The 16,083-nt window shown below is 53.5% G+C and overlaps 1 protein-coding gene across 7 annotated transcripts in view; it reads right to left on the bottom strand.

Annotated features, from left to right (window-relative positions):
- Positions 1 to 2,417: 2,417 nt before the first annotated feature.
- CLEC16A (C-type lectin domain containing 16A) overlaps positions 2,418 to 16,083 on the bottom strand; it is a 227,540-nt gene continuing 213,874 nt past the window's right edge. For 6 of the 7 annotated variants that reach the window (XM_053929204.1, XM_053929207.1, XM_045204616.3 and 3 more), the window contains 2 exons: positions 15,447 to 15,608; positions 2,418 to 5,359 (listed from right to left, as the gene is read on the bottom strand). In XM_053929204.1, coding sequence (XP_053785179.1) covers positions 5,004 to 5,359; positions 15,447 to 15,608 — 518 coding nt within the window. In that variant the 3' untranslated portion in view covers positions 2,418 to 5,003. Of the gene's footprint in view, positions 5,360 to 8,726; positions 8,851 to 15,446; positions 15,609 to 16,083 lie in introns of all 7 variants that reach the window. The other variant, XM_053929205.2, reaches the window with a different exon arrangement.

Raw genomic sequence — 16,083 nt, 5'->3', positions numbered from 1 at the left:
TAATTAATAAATAACACAAGAATAGACTGTTCTGCATACTCACAACTGTAAACCTACTTTTGCCCATCCTGTGTTTTCTCTTCCTTATGATTTTCTTAATAACATTTTCTCTAATTTATTTATTATAAGAATATGGTATATAATACATACATGCATAAAATATGTGTCAATTGACTGTTTCTGTTATCAGTAAGGCTTCCAGTCAACAGTAGGCTACTAAGAAAGTTTTGGGGGAGTCAAAAACTATACTTGGATTTTTGACCGCACGGGGCATGGGTGCCCCTCACCCCCAGGCTGGTCAAGGGTCAACTGTACACTGCACTTATAAGGGAAGTCAGGAATCAAGGGAGTGACAGGCCAGGTGTTAGGGCATGAGTGTGCAGGTGGGCACATACTACCGCCAGGAGGGAGATCAGGCTGCGCTGGGTGGCATGCAGCTCAGGGGGAGGAGTGGGGGAGGCATCTGGGGGGGTTGGTACAAAGGTCACTCAGGCAGTGGAGCCCCATGGCCTGTTGTGTGCAGGGAGGCCCCACACTGCCCCATCCAGACATTTGAGTACATTTGCAGGAAAGCCCATGTGTTCCCAGGTCAGTGATTCAGATCCACCTTCCTCTGGAGAAAAGCACTGTGGAAGTTTTTTTCCCCACCACCCTGAAGTGCCTGGAGGAGACAGGACAAGAGGGGAAGGGAGTTTCCAGCAGCCAGCCAGCAGGAAAGTGATCTTAGGACTCTAGGTCACTCACAGGCAGGATGCTGCCTACCTTCACCTGCCACCAAAGGACGCACGGACAGGCTTGCTGGCACCTCCACCAGGACAGAACCCCCAAACTCTTGCTAGCCATGGGATGTGCCCTGGGGAAACACAGGGCCACTTCCAGCTAGAGGGAGGGCACACATGCCTTATAGACAAAGGATAGGAGGCTGGAAGAGGTGAAGAGACTGGCTCAAGGCCACCAAAGAGGCCACAGGCTGTCCTGGGTTTGAGCCTGAGCTGGGAAAGGGATGGGGGAAGCTGCCCCTGAGGCCCCCAGGCCACTGGTCTTGAGCTGAACACATTGCCAATGGGACCCCTCCATCCTAACTATTCACGAGACAGGCCTGTTCCTGTCCTTACTTTGTGGACAAGGAAACCCAAGCACAGGGAGGTGACCTGGCCACAGCCACACAGCTGTCCAGTGGCAGAGGCTGAGCACCTGCTCTGAGTCCACACTGCAAAGGGCTGTCAGCCAGGCACTGCCTCGGGAACTCACTGACCAGGTCTGGGCAGCACGTACTTCTGGATGGTGAACAAGTGGTCCAAATGATTCTGCCACCAATCCATGCCTGAGAACTGCTGCCTTAGTCCCTTCTTCCTGTGACCAGGGACACTTGGCCCAGCTGTCCCTCACCTCAGTACCTGTCTCCTCATAGCTGCTGTCCCTGGTCCTGCCACCCTGAGGCCCGCCTTCCAGCTTCGCCAAGGTTCCCTTCCAGGAAGATCCTTTTCCTACACTGAAGTCACCGTGACGCATGAGTGCCCACGTGCCCGCAAGGCACGGCACTGTGATGAGCAGGGCTGCAGCTGGCCCCAACACAGCACTGGGCGCTGAGCAGGCCACGGGGCAGAGCAGGGTCCAACCTCAGTTCAGGGACTCCCAGCACCTCTGAGGCCCTGGGCCTCGTGGACCAACTTCAGAGAACTGGTCCAGATAAACCTGGGCCAGGAGGGGAAGGGAGCCCTGCCTGGGGCAAGCGGAAGACTGGAAATCCAGGGCAGCCGGCCCTCTGCAGCAGCCTCCACCTTCCCGTGGCATCTCTTCAACCTTTGGCAGGGAAGGCAGGCGGTGCACCATTCACCTTGGACTCAATTTAGGTTTTACCTCAAGGCCCAAAAGGTCTGGCTATTTCCGGGCCAGGTTTAAGCTGGAATGTCAGGAGTTGCTGTTAAGAACCCATTTCCAGGGAGTTCCAGAGCTCACGCTGGTGCATGTCCGTGTGTTCTGGAAGGAGCCCGTCCCAGCACGAACTTCACTGATGTCTGGGTGCTTCCTACTTCCCTCAGCCCAGCGGCACATCAAAGCCACAATGGGGAGCTTCCCTGTGCCCGTGGGAGGTAGGGCTATTAGCGGCACCTTCCCACAGGTGCAGCACCTGAGGCTCAGATGGAGAACACCTGACTGACAGGTGAGGGACAAAGAGCATGGACCAAACTCACTGCACCTGGTGGGGGGCAGGGGTATCCTCTGGATGGAACCTACTGCCCCTGAGTTTTCCCACCTCCCTTTTCAGAATTGGGAATACATGGCCAGGGTGGGGGCAGAGAGGGGCTGCCCACCCCTCTAGGTAGCTGTGACAAGCTGAGGGGTCAGACCACAGAGAACCTTCCCCTTTGCCTGCCACGGCCTCCATGCCACAGCACCACGAAGCAGCAGCCACATTCTGGGAACTCTTTCTCTTTTATTGCCAAGTAACAATTTACAAGGAAGTTCCAGTTTTCGTTTCCACCCTGGTGTGCAGTGCCCATGAAGCATGAGTCACACTGGTAAGCAGGTTCTTCCCTGGAACGGTCCCTCAACCCAGAAGCATGAGGTTTCCCAATGCTGCTCCTCCTTGAGATAAGAATTATTTACATATTTTCAGCTCAGAGGAACATTAGGAACAGGAACCCTTACAGTTTATGCCCAGTGTCAACATGACTACACAAAACATTTCTTATTGCATGTAGAAAATAAGATGAGATCAGTTCACCCCATGCTTTTTTTTTTTTTCTTAAACAGTGCATCTTGAGACCTTGGAGAGATCTTGTGTATGTCTATGAAGGGGTGAGTTTCTTCACTCACCCGTCACTTGTTAATGCCAGTGTTTAGGTGGGAAGCTGCCTTCTGCGGAGAGCGCAGGTCACACAGGCTTGATGGAGGGGAAGGGGAGCGGAGAGGGCCTGCTGGTGGTAGGGGGACCCTCCTGCCCACCCCTCCCTGGGGAGCTCCTCGAGCTCGCTCCATCTGACCTTTAGGGAAAGGTGATCTTACTGCAACGAGAAAGGACACATGCTTCTCCGCAGCAGCTTTCAAAGCTGAGGTTTGGGGGTTCATGTGTCAACCTTGTCCCGACTTGGCAAACGCAAGGGGCCCAGTGAGGACTTGGGGAGGGTGAGACCAACCCCAGCCCCTCCTCTGCATGGATGTAGAGATGGGGGCTGGAAGGGCTGACTGAGGCTAACCCCAGAGATCTGAGTCTAAGGACCTGCAGGTCAGAGGGCACCACCCCCCACCCTGAGGCAGGCTGTCTCCCCTGCCCAAGACCTTCTCCTTCCATGCTGAGGCCACGAAGCCACCTAGAACCACTGGACTTCAGACAGTGGGCAGTGTTCCTGGCGGAGGGCCTGGGTCCACCTGCGTGGGCTTGTTCCTCCCAATAATGCCACTGGCCTGGGAAGTCACTGGCCTCTTCACTCCTGCTGCCCAGAGTCATCTGCAAACCAGACTGAAGGTTGGTGGGACAGCTACTGGAGGCTTCTGATGACTAGAGACCTGCGCCCACAGGCACGACTGCCTCCCCTCCGCAGGATGTGTGTTTGCTTCGGGAGGTTGAGATCTGGCCTCAGCAGGCCCTGATGTGACAGCTGGATTGGGGGAGGCGGTGAGGATGGCGTCCTCTAACAGGTGGATGACGAGCATTTGGAGCGTCTTCTGAGGCCACCTGGTAACTGCGCCCGGCTGACACAGATGCTATGTGTGCTGACACCCCTGGAGGAAAGTTGTGGAAGGTCTTAGCACGGACCAGAAGGAAGGGAGGGTTACTTGGCTGTGCCAAGTCGAAAGGAACACTTTGGCTGCTTTACTGGATACAGTGGAGAACTGGCGTCTCCCTGCACACCCAGCCCAAAGGGAGAAGGGACTGGGCAGGGGGTTCATTTTAAAAACAAGCTCATGTCTTTCTTGCAGCAGCAGAGAGGAGTTGCACAGAGGTGAGCAGCAGGCAATGTAGAGGGTGGCTTCCATGGCCTTTGCTTCCCATTGTAGCTACTGGGGCTGGGGTCCTCACGGTCCCAAACGATTGTCTCTTAGACAGAGATGGCAGCCACAGAAGATGATGCTGAGAAATGGTCCTGTTTGCCTCCAGTCCAGAGAGATGAGGAATGGGCCTTGAGCCAGGAGCTGACTGCACGACCCCCTTTTGTGAAAAGATCTTTCAGGCAACCAGCACAAGGCCCCTTGGCTGCCACGGCAGAGAAACTTTCAGCTCTCTCCACTCTGTGTGTACCTGAGAATGCATGTATCTCCCTTATTTTGTTTAAAAAATACTCTAAACTCTCCAGGAAGGTACTTTATCATCCCACAGGCTTGCAGAGTCAGTAAGCAATAAAGAAATAAGAATCACTTAAGAAAACAGAGAACGCCAGACTGAAAACTCTAAACCCAAACACTGGGAAGTTGAAGGGAAAATGAAAATGAAATCTGAACAGCAGTCTTACACTTTTTACATGACATCAAACCTTAGTATTGAGGATTTTTTTTGACTTTGTCTTTTAAAAAATAGATGCTTTTTAAATAAATGCTTTTTACCTGCTGCCAAAAGTGGAAATAAATACCCAAGGAGATGTTTATCAAAGTTCACTTTTCTACAAATTTCTACCTAAAGTGACCTTGTCCACTTCTTCTGTAGACACTGGGGATGGCACAGCGGAGCTGTGAGCCTGGGGAGGGCTGGCTGCTGAAGGGACTTGTGCCGAAGGGTCCCACCCCCTCCCTGGGGGGCAGGTGTGGGGCTCAGAGACCAGGAACCCAACCTCCTTCCCAAGGGGCCACCTCAGCCCTCTGGGTTTGCTGGGGTGTCTCCACCAGGCCCAGCTGTTCTCAACGAAGTGCAAAGTGAAAGAGGAATTCAAATGGAGTCAAGGAGCACAAAAGGGTGGGTGGTGAAGATGGTCACTGCGGATGCTCCCAATGTGTCTTTGGAGTCAGTGGCGCTGGGTCCCTACCAGCGGGGCCTCACGCACAAGGGGAGGCTGCTTAGCCCCCACTTAGTGCTCGATGGGGCCTGCTGGCTCCGGGAGTGCAACCTCCTCGCCTGGGGTCACTGTGCCCTCTGTGGCTAGTGTGGGGGGTGGGGGGATGCCTGCGAGGGTACGGAGGCTGTGGGGGTCAACGGGCGGGATGAGGGTCAGCGACTCTACGCTCAGTGTGTCGGCAGCGTCCTCACAGAGCAGGGAAATGGTGGGCTGCTGGGCTGGGGTGAGGCTGGGGGACAGGCTGACTGTCTCCATGTCCATGCTCCTTGCCAGGCTCTTGCTGGGCCTGGTGTCCGCTTCCGTGTCATTGACGATCAGCAACTGGTCGGGAAGGTTAGGCTGTGGCTGTTCCATAGTCATGGGGTCATCTGGGTGGAGGGAAAACAAAGGGGCACTTAGCTCTGAGACATTCTGCTCCTGCTGGCACCCTCTGCTCCCATCCTGAACAAAGGCCCAGGGAAATCTGGGTGGGAGATGGTGGTGTGGAGGGAACAGCTGGTTCCACTTCCTCCTTCTGGGGACACAGAAGCTGGTAAATCCAGTCTGACTGAGGCCTGGTGGAAAATATGTCAGGGCCCAGGGTGACCCTCCCTTGTGATGCAAGGAAAAAACGAGGAGCTTGTGCAAAAATCAAATGGTGGGTAATGGAAGCCCCTTCCTGGGTGCCAGGGAGTGGCCCAGGTGGGCTGTATGTTTGCGCGGGTCCTGGACCACCTGCCTGATGATAGATACGTGTTTAGTGAAGAAATGGGCTTGGGTGTGCTTATCACTTCATGCCATTTCCAGCATCTAATTTGGTGACATTTAGCCAAGAGGAGACTCACTGCAATATTTTTTTTTTTTAAAAAGGAAATTCTATAGAACTTTTTCACTTGCAGAACCAAACCCAAACAGTCAGGTGGGTTTGTCTCCTGCCCCTTCTCTAAGTGCTGAGTGAGCACTCAGAAAGGGACTGAGGTCACCTGGGGCTGTTCCTGTTCCCCACGGAGAGAAACCAAGCCTAGGGAGGTGGGGGGCTCCGCCTGATGTAGTTATTCTCAGAGCGGCGATTTCTTTTTTGGGTGCTTTTCAAAACCCTTGATTAGATTATAGCCCAATGGCCTAATGCTTTCCAATGACAAATTTGCCTGGATGGAAACATCAGTTGTGACTGGAGTACATTGTGGAAAACCTCTCCTGGGATGTCACATGCCTGTGACTTGAAAACATTGAAAAGAAGACCATGGGCATCTCCTCTGCGAAGTAAATTCCATTGTACAGATTATGGGGTGGACGAGCTGTCGGCCCGAGGTGCCAATGACATGGCTGAGCTACAAGTCAGAAAGTGCTCTGGGCCCTGGGGCTGGTGGCAGGCATTCTTTGGTCAGTGTGATTCCAGCTAGTTTTCTCTTTTCTTATAAGTTTGCCAAAAACAAAACAGAATTGCAAACTGAACATGGAGCAAAATAATTTAAAAAAGAGCAAAATAAAACCATAGGGCACACAGAGTGGGATAAAAGAGAGGACAGGATCCCCGCCATGGAGAGAAAGTGCAAGCAACAGATTGAGTCCCCGAATGTACACGTTGGCGTTTCTTCCCACAAGACTCTCGGGCAAGATGAGCACTACAAGGTCCCAGCTAATGTCTTTATAAGGCCTTTTTATTTTTATTTTTGTAAGTGAAATAAGGCCAGAGGAAACCACTGTGTGGGACTTAGGGCCTGTCCTCGCTCCTGGAGGGTGGTAGCAGGGCACCGTGGGCACCAGCGGAAAAAGTGATTCGAGCAGGGTGCGATCCGAGCCCAGAATGCTGAACATGCCACACGCACTCCGGTTTCTCTGAATTTCTATGACTTTGCTCCATTCAGTAAGAATGCCGTGGTGACAGGCGGATTTCAAGGCCCAAGGCTCAGGTTCTGACCCAGCCCAATCTGCTCAGCATTCATCAGGGTGCAAGGCTCTCTGGAGGGGGCTCACCTGCTCTGGTGGTCTCCACCTTGCTTCACATGAGCGTGAGCATGCCTGTGAACTTGGTACGTATGGAGATACATGTCAGCTGAACTGCTGACAGGGCAGTTTAGAAATGACTAGTTCTCCAAACGGCACTTCTGTGCCATCTGGAGACAGCTGCAAAGCATTTCCTTCATGCTTTTCTCAAAACTTCTGTGTACCAGTTCCCTCTTGGCTCATCTGCATTTGCACACAGATATTCAAAAAAGCTGGCAAACCTCTTTCCCTGATCCCTAATGGGGTTTTTGCTGATGAGAATAATCAACGATATGGGCAAGGTGCCAACAGATATATTAAAAAACAAACAAACAAATAATACCATATACACAAAACTGTTTTCTTTTTTAGGAAAAGAACCAACAATTTTATTACAGGGGATGGATTCCCCCCGCCCCCATAAAAATAGCCTCTATCTTTTTTTAGAAAGAAAAATAAAGTCCTCTTACCCATCACCCACAATATGGCCTTACTTTTATTTATTTTTACTTTATTATTTTTTAAACTAAAAACTGCTTCCTGAATGTGATCTTCACATTCATCCAGTGGGGGAGGGGGGACTTTGCCAGGTTTTTACCAGGGGAAAACTACCCAGTGAGGACACATTTTCTGGCCAAGGACCGAGCTGGAAAGGTTACTGCAGCTGGTGTTTTTGAGGTCTAAGGCCACAAGTTGGGGCCTGCTCCAGGAAATGAGGGATTTGGAGAGCATTCTGGCTTCCCCGCCAGGGGCAGGGGAGACAACTGGAGCCGGAGCGGGAAATCCCGGAAGTCCAGGTCTCTGTGAGTGATGCTTCACCTCCCCGCAGCTCTGCCCCAAGTGGACCAGTGCGTCCCGGGCCCGCATCCTCAGCAGCTGATCTTTGGCTTTGGAGCAGGGGCTCAGCTGACCCTTGTCGAGTGAGTTCAGTTTCCAGTAAATATTTGGATTTGATGTGTTCAGTCTGGAATAGGTGGGCCTGAGCAATGTGGGGAAGAAATGAACAGCACAGCACAGCAAGTCAGAGGGCAAAGCTCAGAAGAAACAGCTTTTAAATGAAAAAGAAGGCAGGAGGCTCCTGACTGGCAAGCGCCGCTGCTGCCGAGTGGAAGGGCACTTGTGGAAAAGTCTAAAGAAGCACCGAGGGAGAAGGCAGCCCGATGCACCAACAGGTGTGCTGCGGCCCCCAGACCAACCTCGCTGCTATTTGGAGCACTCAATGGAAGAAGGAGGATGATGGAGTTACCTTCGTTGGTGTGTTTGCAACTTTTGGCCTTTGGCTGAAATGGGACTGAATGTATCACTTAGCTTCAGACCAAGACCAGGAAAAAAGGAAAAAGAAAAAAAAAAGAGCTGACTGTTGCTTTTTGTAAATTCTACCACCCAACCATGCGGCCTAAACTGGGGGTGGGCTGCAAGGGCTGGGCTAGGAAACCTGCCTCTAGCTCAGGGCCTGTGCTGCGCCTGGCGCTGGCCCGCCCGGTATTCCAGAGAGAGTGACAGCATTTCCAGGTTGCCTGGGGCTGGCGAGGAAAGGGGCAAGAGCCAGGGGTTTGGATCCTCAGATGAGAGGAGGCCACAAAGGGATTGGGAGATCCAGGGCCAGGGGAAGCGGAGGAAATGCCCACTTTGAGGATGGCTCTCAGGTCATGACCTGGTGTCCCTGGGGCCCAGCCTGGCCTGGCTTGCCATGCAGGGCCTGCTAACTGTAGCAGTGTGGCGTGGCGCGGGGGCATCGCGGGCCCATGGAGGCTAAGGGAGGAGACCTGCCTGAATTGACTGTGCCAGAGTTGCCGTGACAGCTGCCGTTCGAAGCACTAAACCCAGTGGCCGCCGTGACTGTCGGCCTCCGACAGGCTGAACACTCGCCGGCGTCCTTTCCTGCCACTCCTGACTAGAGGGAAACACAGCGACAGGTCACAGAAAGCCTTTAACGACAGGACAGAGAAGGGTGACACAGGGACGGGCACAGAGCAGAGACGAACACTAAGCATCAATGAGAGTGTGAGGGGAGGGGCAGTGCCCCAGCAGGAGCTGTGACAGCTGGGGCATGGGGAGCAGCCCCCATGCAGGTAAGATACCCCCACTCAGCCCCTCCAGGACAAGGTGCTATCGGGACAGCTAAGGTATGGTAGAGACAGTGAAGATTTGGTCCTGTTGGAAAGGAGAAAGTGGAGTCATCGGCGACATCTGGTCTCAGTGAGAAACCTCAGGGGACAGAACAACAAAACTGCCCACCAGTTTCAGTGCGAACCAGCAGTTACAATGTAAACCCTGCATCCCCAGGAGAGTCTGAGGAGGGAAGGCTGTGTGGTTGTGGGATCAGAGCCAAACCAGCTGGTGAAATAAGCAGATTTCTGACCCAAATGATGAAGCTGACAGTTCTCGGTGTCAGCACCCTAAAGCCAACAGCGCAGCTCTGCAGGTGCTGGGAAAGCCCTGGGTGGGCGAGGCCCTCGGAGACATCCTCCCCAGCCACGAGGCGGCAATCTCCAGGCGATGCTCTGGTGAGCCGGACCTTTGAGAACCAAGAGTGTGTGTCCCCTGCGGGAAGATCTGAGACCTGGCGCCAGGCGGCCCGGGGGTAGGCTCTAATGGGCTGAGACGAACATGTTAGGTGGGAGCACCTCCTCGGGAAGGAAGGAACCGTCATCTCCGAGACAAAGTCAAATTACAGCAAAGCTGAAAATTAAGGCTGCAGAACACAAGGTGAAGGTAAAACTAATACCACTGAAATATAAGCTAAAAATGGTTAAAATGGCACATTTTATGTTATCTATATCTTACTCCAACTTTTAAAAAATGCTGTGGAGAAAACTGGGGAGAAAACTGGGGAGAAAAGACAACAGCTCTTACTTGGGTTTCTGTCCTTGAAAGTCCTGCCTGACCTTGGTAACCGAGTTCAGGGATGCTCAGGCCAGCCTTGCGCTGCCTGGCTCTAAGTTGGCCCGAATGGGATCGTGTCATGGGGAGAAGGTCATACATTCAGACAGAGGGGGAGCAGGTGAGGAGCCAGGAGGGAGGGCCAGCAGAGCGGTTCCCTGCCCCTGGCAGGCTCCAAGCAGGAAGCAAATCTTCCTTTTCTCTGTAAACCCTGGGGAAGACTCACAGTGGCCACAGCTCCTAATTCTATGGGCCTACAGAATGGGCATTGGAAAAAGCAGGTTGCCCTTCACTTTGACTTCATTTCTTTAACAAACAATTTTCCTTCCTCCTGGAAGTAGCTCCCCAAGAACACACGTGACATGCAGCAATCTAGAGACGGGAGGCACAAGGGGCTGGTTAAGGACGCAATTCAGGTCATGGAGCTCTTTTCTGAGATGATTTTCTTACCAGAATCCCTGTGCAGAGCATGAGTGTGCATTGTGTATGTGTGTGCAATTGTGTGTGGAAACATGTGTGAGCATGCATTTGCATGTTTGTGCATGCATGTGTCATCTCTCGTCATGTTGCATGCACACGCATAACTCAGAAAATATTTCTGAAGAATTCTTGCTGATCCTACATTTGGTTCCAAAGCTGGATCTATTTTCTCTTTCCCGCCATATGTTCTCTGCAATTTCAGCTTCTCAAAACAATAAAATGTTTAAGGAAAAAATATGCTGATGCCCACACTGTAATTTTCTCACTGGGGAACAAGGTGAGGCCTATCAGGACAGCTCTTCTGGGTGAGTGGGTGACAAGGGGCTGGTTCCTAGATGCTTCCCAGCGCTGGGCGCCCAGCTCTCCCCAGAATGACTTGAAGATCTCAAAGCACGTTTCAAAAAGACACTGGGAACAAGTCAACTTATTTATTGGGTGTTGAGACTAGACAGTAAAGTCCCCTCCGCATGCCATTAACAGGTAAATAGTTAAAGATGAAAATAAAATCCCTCGCTCCCAACTCTTTCTGGTTGTTTACTTTGGTTTCCAGGGAATTCAGTTTGACCATTCCTTCGGATGGGGGCATCCACTGGCCCTGGTTTGAGGGTCAGTACTTGCAAAGAGCCCCTCACAAGCACCCAAGGCCTGTCTCTGGTGTGCAAAAGAGCATCCAAAGCAGGTGCTCCCAGCACAGAGGCGCTCTCTGGGCAACTGGCAAACCAGTGACCCCTCTGGGTGGGCTCCTTTCCCTTCCCTGTGAGGGGCCCTCTGCCAGTGCTGGGTCGTAGGCTTCGGCCCTGGTGGCCATGGGGACTGTTTCTCAGAAACAGGCCACCCTAATCTGTACATTTAGAAGGGCAGAATTTATTGACAGACCCCCAGGAAGATGGGGAAAAGGGATCAACCTGCCTCCTGCCGGATTCCAGGCTCCTTTTGGGTGAGACCCAAAGGCCGCCTTCCTCACGGAGCCCTGGTCTGGTCAACCCCTCATCCTTCGGCTTTCATCTCCATGACGCCTCCCCTGGGAGCTGCCGGCCCCTGCCGCAGCTGTTCAGTGCTGTTGGAGCCCCTGCACGTTTCCCTGGTTGTAGTTTCTAACTGGACACTTCTCTGTGTGGCCGACTGATGGACTACAGACTCCCCTGCTAGGCTGCGTGTACCATACTTTGTTACCCTGTATCCTAGTGACTGCACATCACAGGGGCTCAACAAAATCTGTTTGGAAGAAATTAATACAGTGTAGGTCGGGTACCAAGACTGAGGCAGAAAAGATGCAGAGAGATGAGCTACTAAGAGGCTGAGGGCAGGGTGTGGGGCCAGGCTTATGGAGGGACCCTACTGAGATCAGGTCTGACAGCCACAAAACTTGAGTTGCTCATACCGAAGGCCCCATTGGAAGCTGCGAAAATCTGTATTTGGTATAAACCTGTCCCCTTTCAAACTTAAGCAGGAAACTTAAGGTCTCCTGGGCTGGACAGAGGGTAGAGGTGGACACACAACTGGGTATCAGAATGGTTTCATGTCCTCATTTGGGGACGCTCCCATTTGGGCTGACAGAGGAAATGTGGCTGTCTGGGGTCCACTCTGCTGCTAATTTGGGGAGATCACCAGGCTTTCCTCTCCAGGGGCTACACGGCCCAGCCTTTGCTGACTGGGGTGCACGGTTACCGGGTCTCTGCAGACGGGCTGTGGTTTTTCATTTGGACTCTTGAACCAGCGTGCTCACTGGAGGGAGAGATGTGCGCACCTCATGAGCAGTGCCCAGACCTGGGGCCCAAGTCTCTGGGGCACCCCTTAGACGTACCTGAGATCAACTGACGGATCCCACTGATATTCCGCTGGGCTGTTTCAGGAGGTAGGACGTGGGTTTTGGAGTTGCCATGACTAGGGTTCACACCTGGGCTCCTCTGATCACTAGCAACTGCATCTTGGCCAAGCTGCATGACCTCTCTGGGCCCCCGTGTTTTCAACTGTACAACGTGAGGTGGGATTCCATGCAGAGGTGTCTGTGAAGCACTTCTCAGTCCAGTGCCTGCCACGTGGGGGCTCAGTTTTGGGAGGAGCACCTACTGGGATGCCACGCAGCAGTGTCTATCAAGGAGGCTGTGTGGTGGGTGCCATGCCACACTGACTGCTCAAACAGTGCGAGGGTCACCCCTGGCTTCCCGGGTCTCCTCGTACAATTCCGGGTTTCCAAACCATGGAGCAGAGACACAGAAAACTGGGCCTGTCTCATCTCCTGGTGGATGGCATCTCTTGTGCACTTTCCCAACCAAACACTTGGCTGAGCAAAGCATGGCTTCAAGAGCAAAGAAGCCACCAGAGTTTGCTAATTCTGGCTGCAGAGGACCTGGCAGCTGCTCTCCACATTGGGGACTTCCTAGACTTGGAGGCTCTGGAAACACAGGGCTAAGAATGCTTCTGATTCAGCACTGTGCCCTCAAAAACCACTTCGGGGACAAGCGGCCCCCTGGCTGGGCTGTGGGGAGAGGCCCTGGCCCACCCCCTGCCTGCTGGTCGTCTAAGGAAGCTGCCTCTGATAGACTGTGGCCAGGCCCTGAGGGTGGAAAGTCTGCTGAGCAGGCAACACAGGGCCAGCCTTTCCAAATCAGAAGCCCGAACACTGGCCACCATTCCAGGCCAACATCAAACCAGGAAACTGGCCAAAGCCCACCTGTTCCAATAAAACCTTCCTCCCTTCTTCTACCCTTGGCTTCCCATCCAGCATGGCTTGGTAAGATACCAGGCAGATGAAACCATCTGGGTAGACCTGGTCCTACAGGGAACATAGAAACCCAATGTGCTGTCCTGTGGATGTACCTGGGAGGCTGAGGCTGGCCTGAAAGTTTGGCATCGAGAGACAGTTGAATGGGAGGCCTTCTGAGACCTGTGGCTCCAGCTCATGGGCCTGGGGACAGAGCTGGTTCCTGTGGCCAGGTACCTGTGATAGGCAGTTGCTCATGCACTCTGACGCTCTCTCTTCCCAGGGATCAACAGTTGGGCCCTTGGTTAAGAGTGATGTATAAGCTGCTGGAGAGGTGAGTTATTTCAGTGCCTACAGAGATTCAGACAGGCAGGCTGGGCCTCAGGCTTTACTGTCAGGTGGCATAAAAAATGGGGACTCACACACTGGCCTCCACAGGCCTGCCGAGGACACACCAAATGGGAGCAGACACCCAAGGCGGGCCTGGCCATCTAGAACTGCCTGGCTCCTTGACTGCCAGACTAACAGCCCCTGCCTTTTTGGGACAACGTGGTTGGTACTATACAGGGAACGGTGGGGAAAGGGATGGAGGGCTGAGGGAGGTCAGGAAAAAAGAACAAGTGCGCCTTGAGCCTCTGGGGGGAGGTGCAGAGTGAAGCCCTTGGGGCCATGCTCAGGGAAACATCTGCATACATGGCCTGATTTTGATAATGTGGCTCTTTGCTGGTTTCAGTTTTAGGCAAGGAAGTGTACAGGCTCATTTGTTCACTTAACTGTTGGCTGTGCCACCTTACAAGTGAAAAAAAGGCACACCTAGCTACATAAGAAAGACCGAAACATAATTTTAAGTATGCATGAGTTTGGGTGCACACAACACAGACAGAAATGTGCACACACAGGCAGCACATGGGTGTACACACAGGCACACACAACCCTGCACTTTGGCCCCCAGAGCCAGCATGAGACCAGGCTTCAGAGGGAGGCTGAGGGATGTACTTGGCTTTTGGAGGGAGCTCTGTCTGAATTTCCCAGCTATGAGCCTGGGAACAACAGCGGCAACTGCTTGGATATGCAGCCAACCTTAAATAGGGCTCAGAAATAGCTCAGAAAGGGCAGTCATCTCCCCCCGCCGGGGTTGAGGGAGGAGCAGGTGTGGAACGGAAAAGGGTCTGAGTGAGGTGGCTTGAGGGTGACCTTGCTCCCTGGGCCTCATGAATGTTAAGAGGAGACAGAGGTAATGGATGCTTGTGTGTGTGTGTGTGTGTGTGTGTGTGTCGGGGGGTGCGGTGCAGGCAGGCTGAGGCGCCCCGTGAGCCACAGGCATGAAGACCACGCTGGCTTAACCCTTTGCTAGAGACTGCAGAAGCTAAAAACTCCAGAGAGAGGTGTGAGCACCCAAGGAGATCTCTGCCTCTGGAGCTGAGGGAACAGAGGCCAGGGGCCCTCAATTTCCCTGGCACCGAGGTAGCTCATGCCCTGGCAGATGGCTTTTGTCATGACCCACTGATCCACAGTATGACAAGAGTTTGGTCAGCTGCCCCTGAAATATGATGGGCGAGAGCTCTGGAAGGGACCTTGCAGGAACAGCGAAGAACACTGAAGGTCCCCGAATGAGGGTGCACAGCAGGGTCACCAGGGCTCAGTAGACCCAGGGGGTCATGATACCGGGGTGTGTGAAGCATCACACACCCTCACTGCCACCCCGGCTTGAGCTCTGCTCCTCCGGCTGCACTTTGGAGCCATGTCCTTCAGTGAGCCTGCTGTCTTTACTCCTGGGTTTGCATGCAGCACAGTGAGGCACTCACGTGGGAGGGGCTCACGGTAGCTGAAAACGGGGGTGAGGGGACACCCACTCACACATCCCATTCCAGGCTCCCTGTTCACGGGGTCTCTCTGTGACACTTGTGTAACAATTGTAAGTTACAGGAGGGCAAGATATGATGCCAGCACACCCTGACAGACTCGGAAGGCAGCAAGCTGCACCCATGGTCACTGGTGACTGGGCTGCACCGAACAGTTAAAGAGAAAGCTGGTATGTTATGGAGGGAAAAACATTTAGCAGGGACATGATTCTTTTGCCAGGGTTCAAACAGTTGAGTTCAGGAGACCCCTCCTTGTGACACCTCAGACTTTGGAGGTGAAGAGGGGTTAGACTCAGGCTCGGCCTGCCCATTATCCTTCCCCTCCACCTCTGTGGTCAGAGCAGGCCTTTCAGTGGACCACCCCGCACAGGGAGCAACTCCTACCCTGCAGGGAGCTCAATCAGCCAGCCTGTGGGCAGCGTCACGTTGAGTGAGCACGGAACCCCCGAGTGGCAGTGGCCTCAAACAAGGTGGTGAGGAGAGGCTGGATATCAGTGGTCTTGGCGTCGAGGAATCACAGGTTCCCCAAAGACCCCCTGCACTGTGTCACTCGGCCAATACCTGATGGGCTCTGGGCAACAGAGGGGGTGGACGATGAGCTGGCTCCTCCTGAGTCGCAGTGGCTGGTGCTCCCGCTGCCGCTGGGGCTCCCGCTCGCAGATGGCGATGGTGAGGACAGGGACGGTGAGCTGTGCTGGTTTATGCACTGGGCCACGGCAAAGCCTGTAAGACAAAGTGGTGGGTGATGTGACCAAGTGGGAGGAAACCAGCCAGCCTGGCAGGAGGGTGTGGGACTCTGTAGGGCAAGCCCCCACCTCCATGGTGGGGCTGAGGCCTTAGTGTAAAGGCCACACTAACCAACCCAAACTCAGCTCTTTGAAAAGGTCTGGGTCAGTTCCCCAGGAGCTGACCTCTCCGCTTATGGGACTGACCTGGACACACTTTGAAGTTGTTTGAAGGAAAAGGGGGCAGCCAGCCATAGCACCTAGGGCAGGGCTGTGAGCCATGAGTGTGCGTGCCTGATGCTGGCTCGCCAACACACCAGCTGTGCTCTTGGAGGGGACACACAGCCGCAGAGCTTCAGAAGAGTCCTGGAGTTCACACAGGGACATGGGGCCTTTGCTAGCGTGTCTGAGTTTTGCCGGAGGCAGGGCACCAGACCCAAGTTCTGAAGCCACACTGGGAGGGAGAGGAGAGG

Source organism: Desmodus rotundus, chromosome 1 (assembly GCF_022682495.2).
Source record: "Desmodus rotundus isolate HL8 chromosome 1, HLdesRot8A.1, whole genome shotgun sequence".
NCBI classification, from domain to species: Eukaryota; Metazoa; Chordata; class Mammalia; order Chiroptera; family Phyllostomidae; genus Desmodus; species Desmodus rotundus.
The sequence above is the reverse complement of the archived record's forward strand: the minus strand, read 5'-3'. Positions and strand labels throughout refer to the sequence as shown.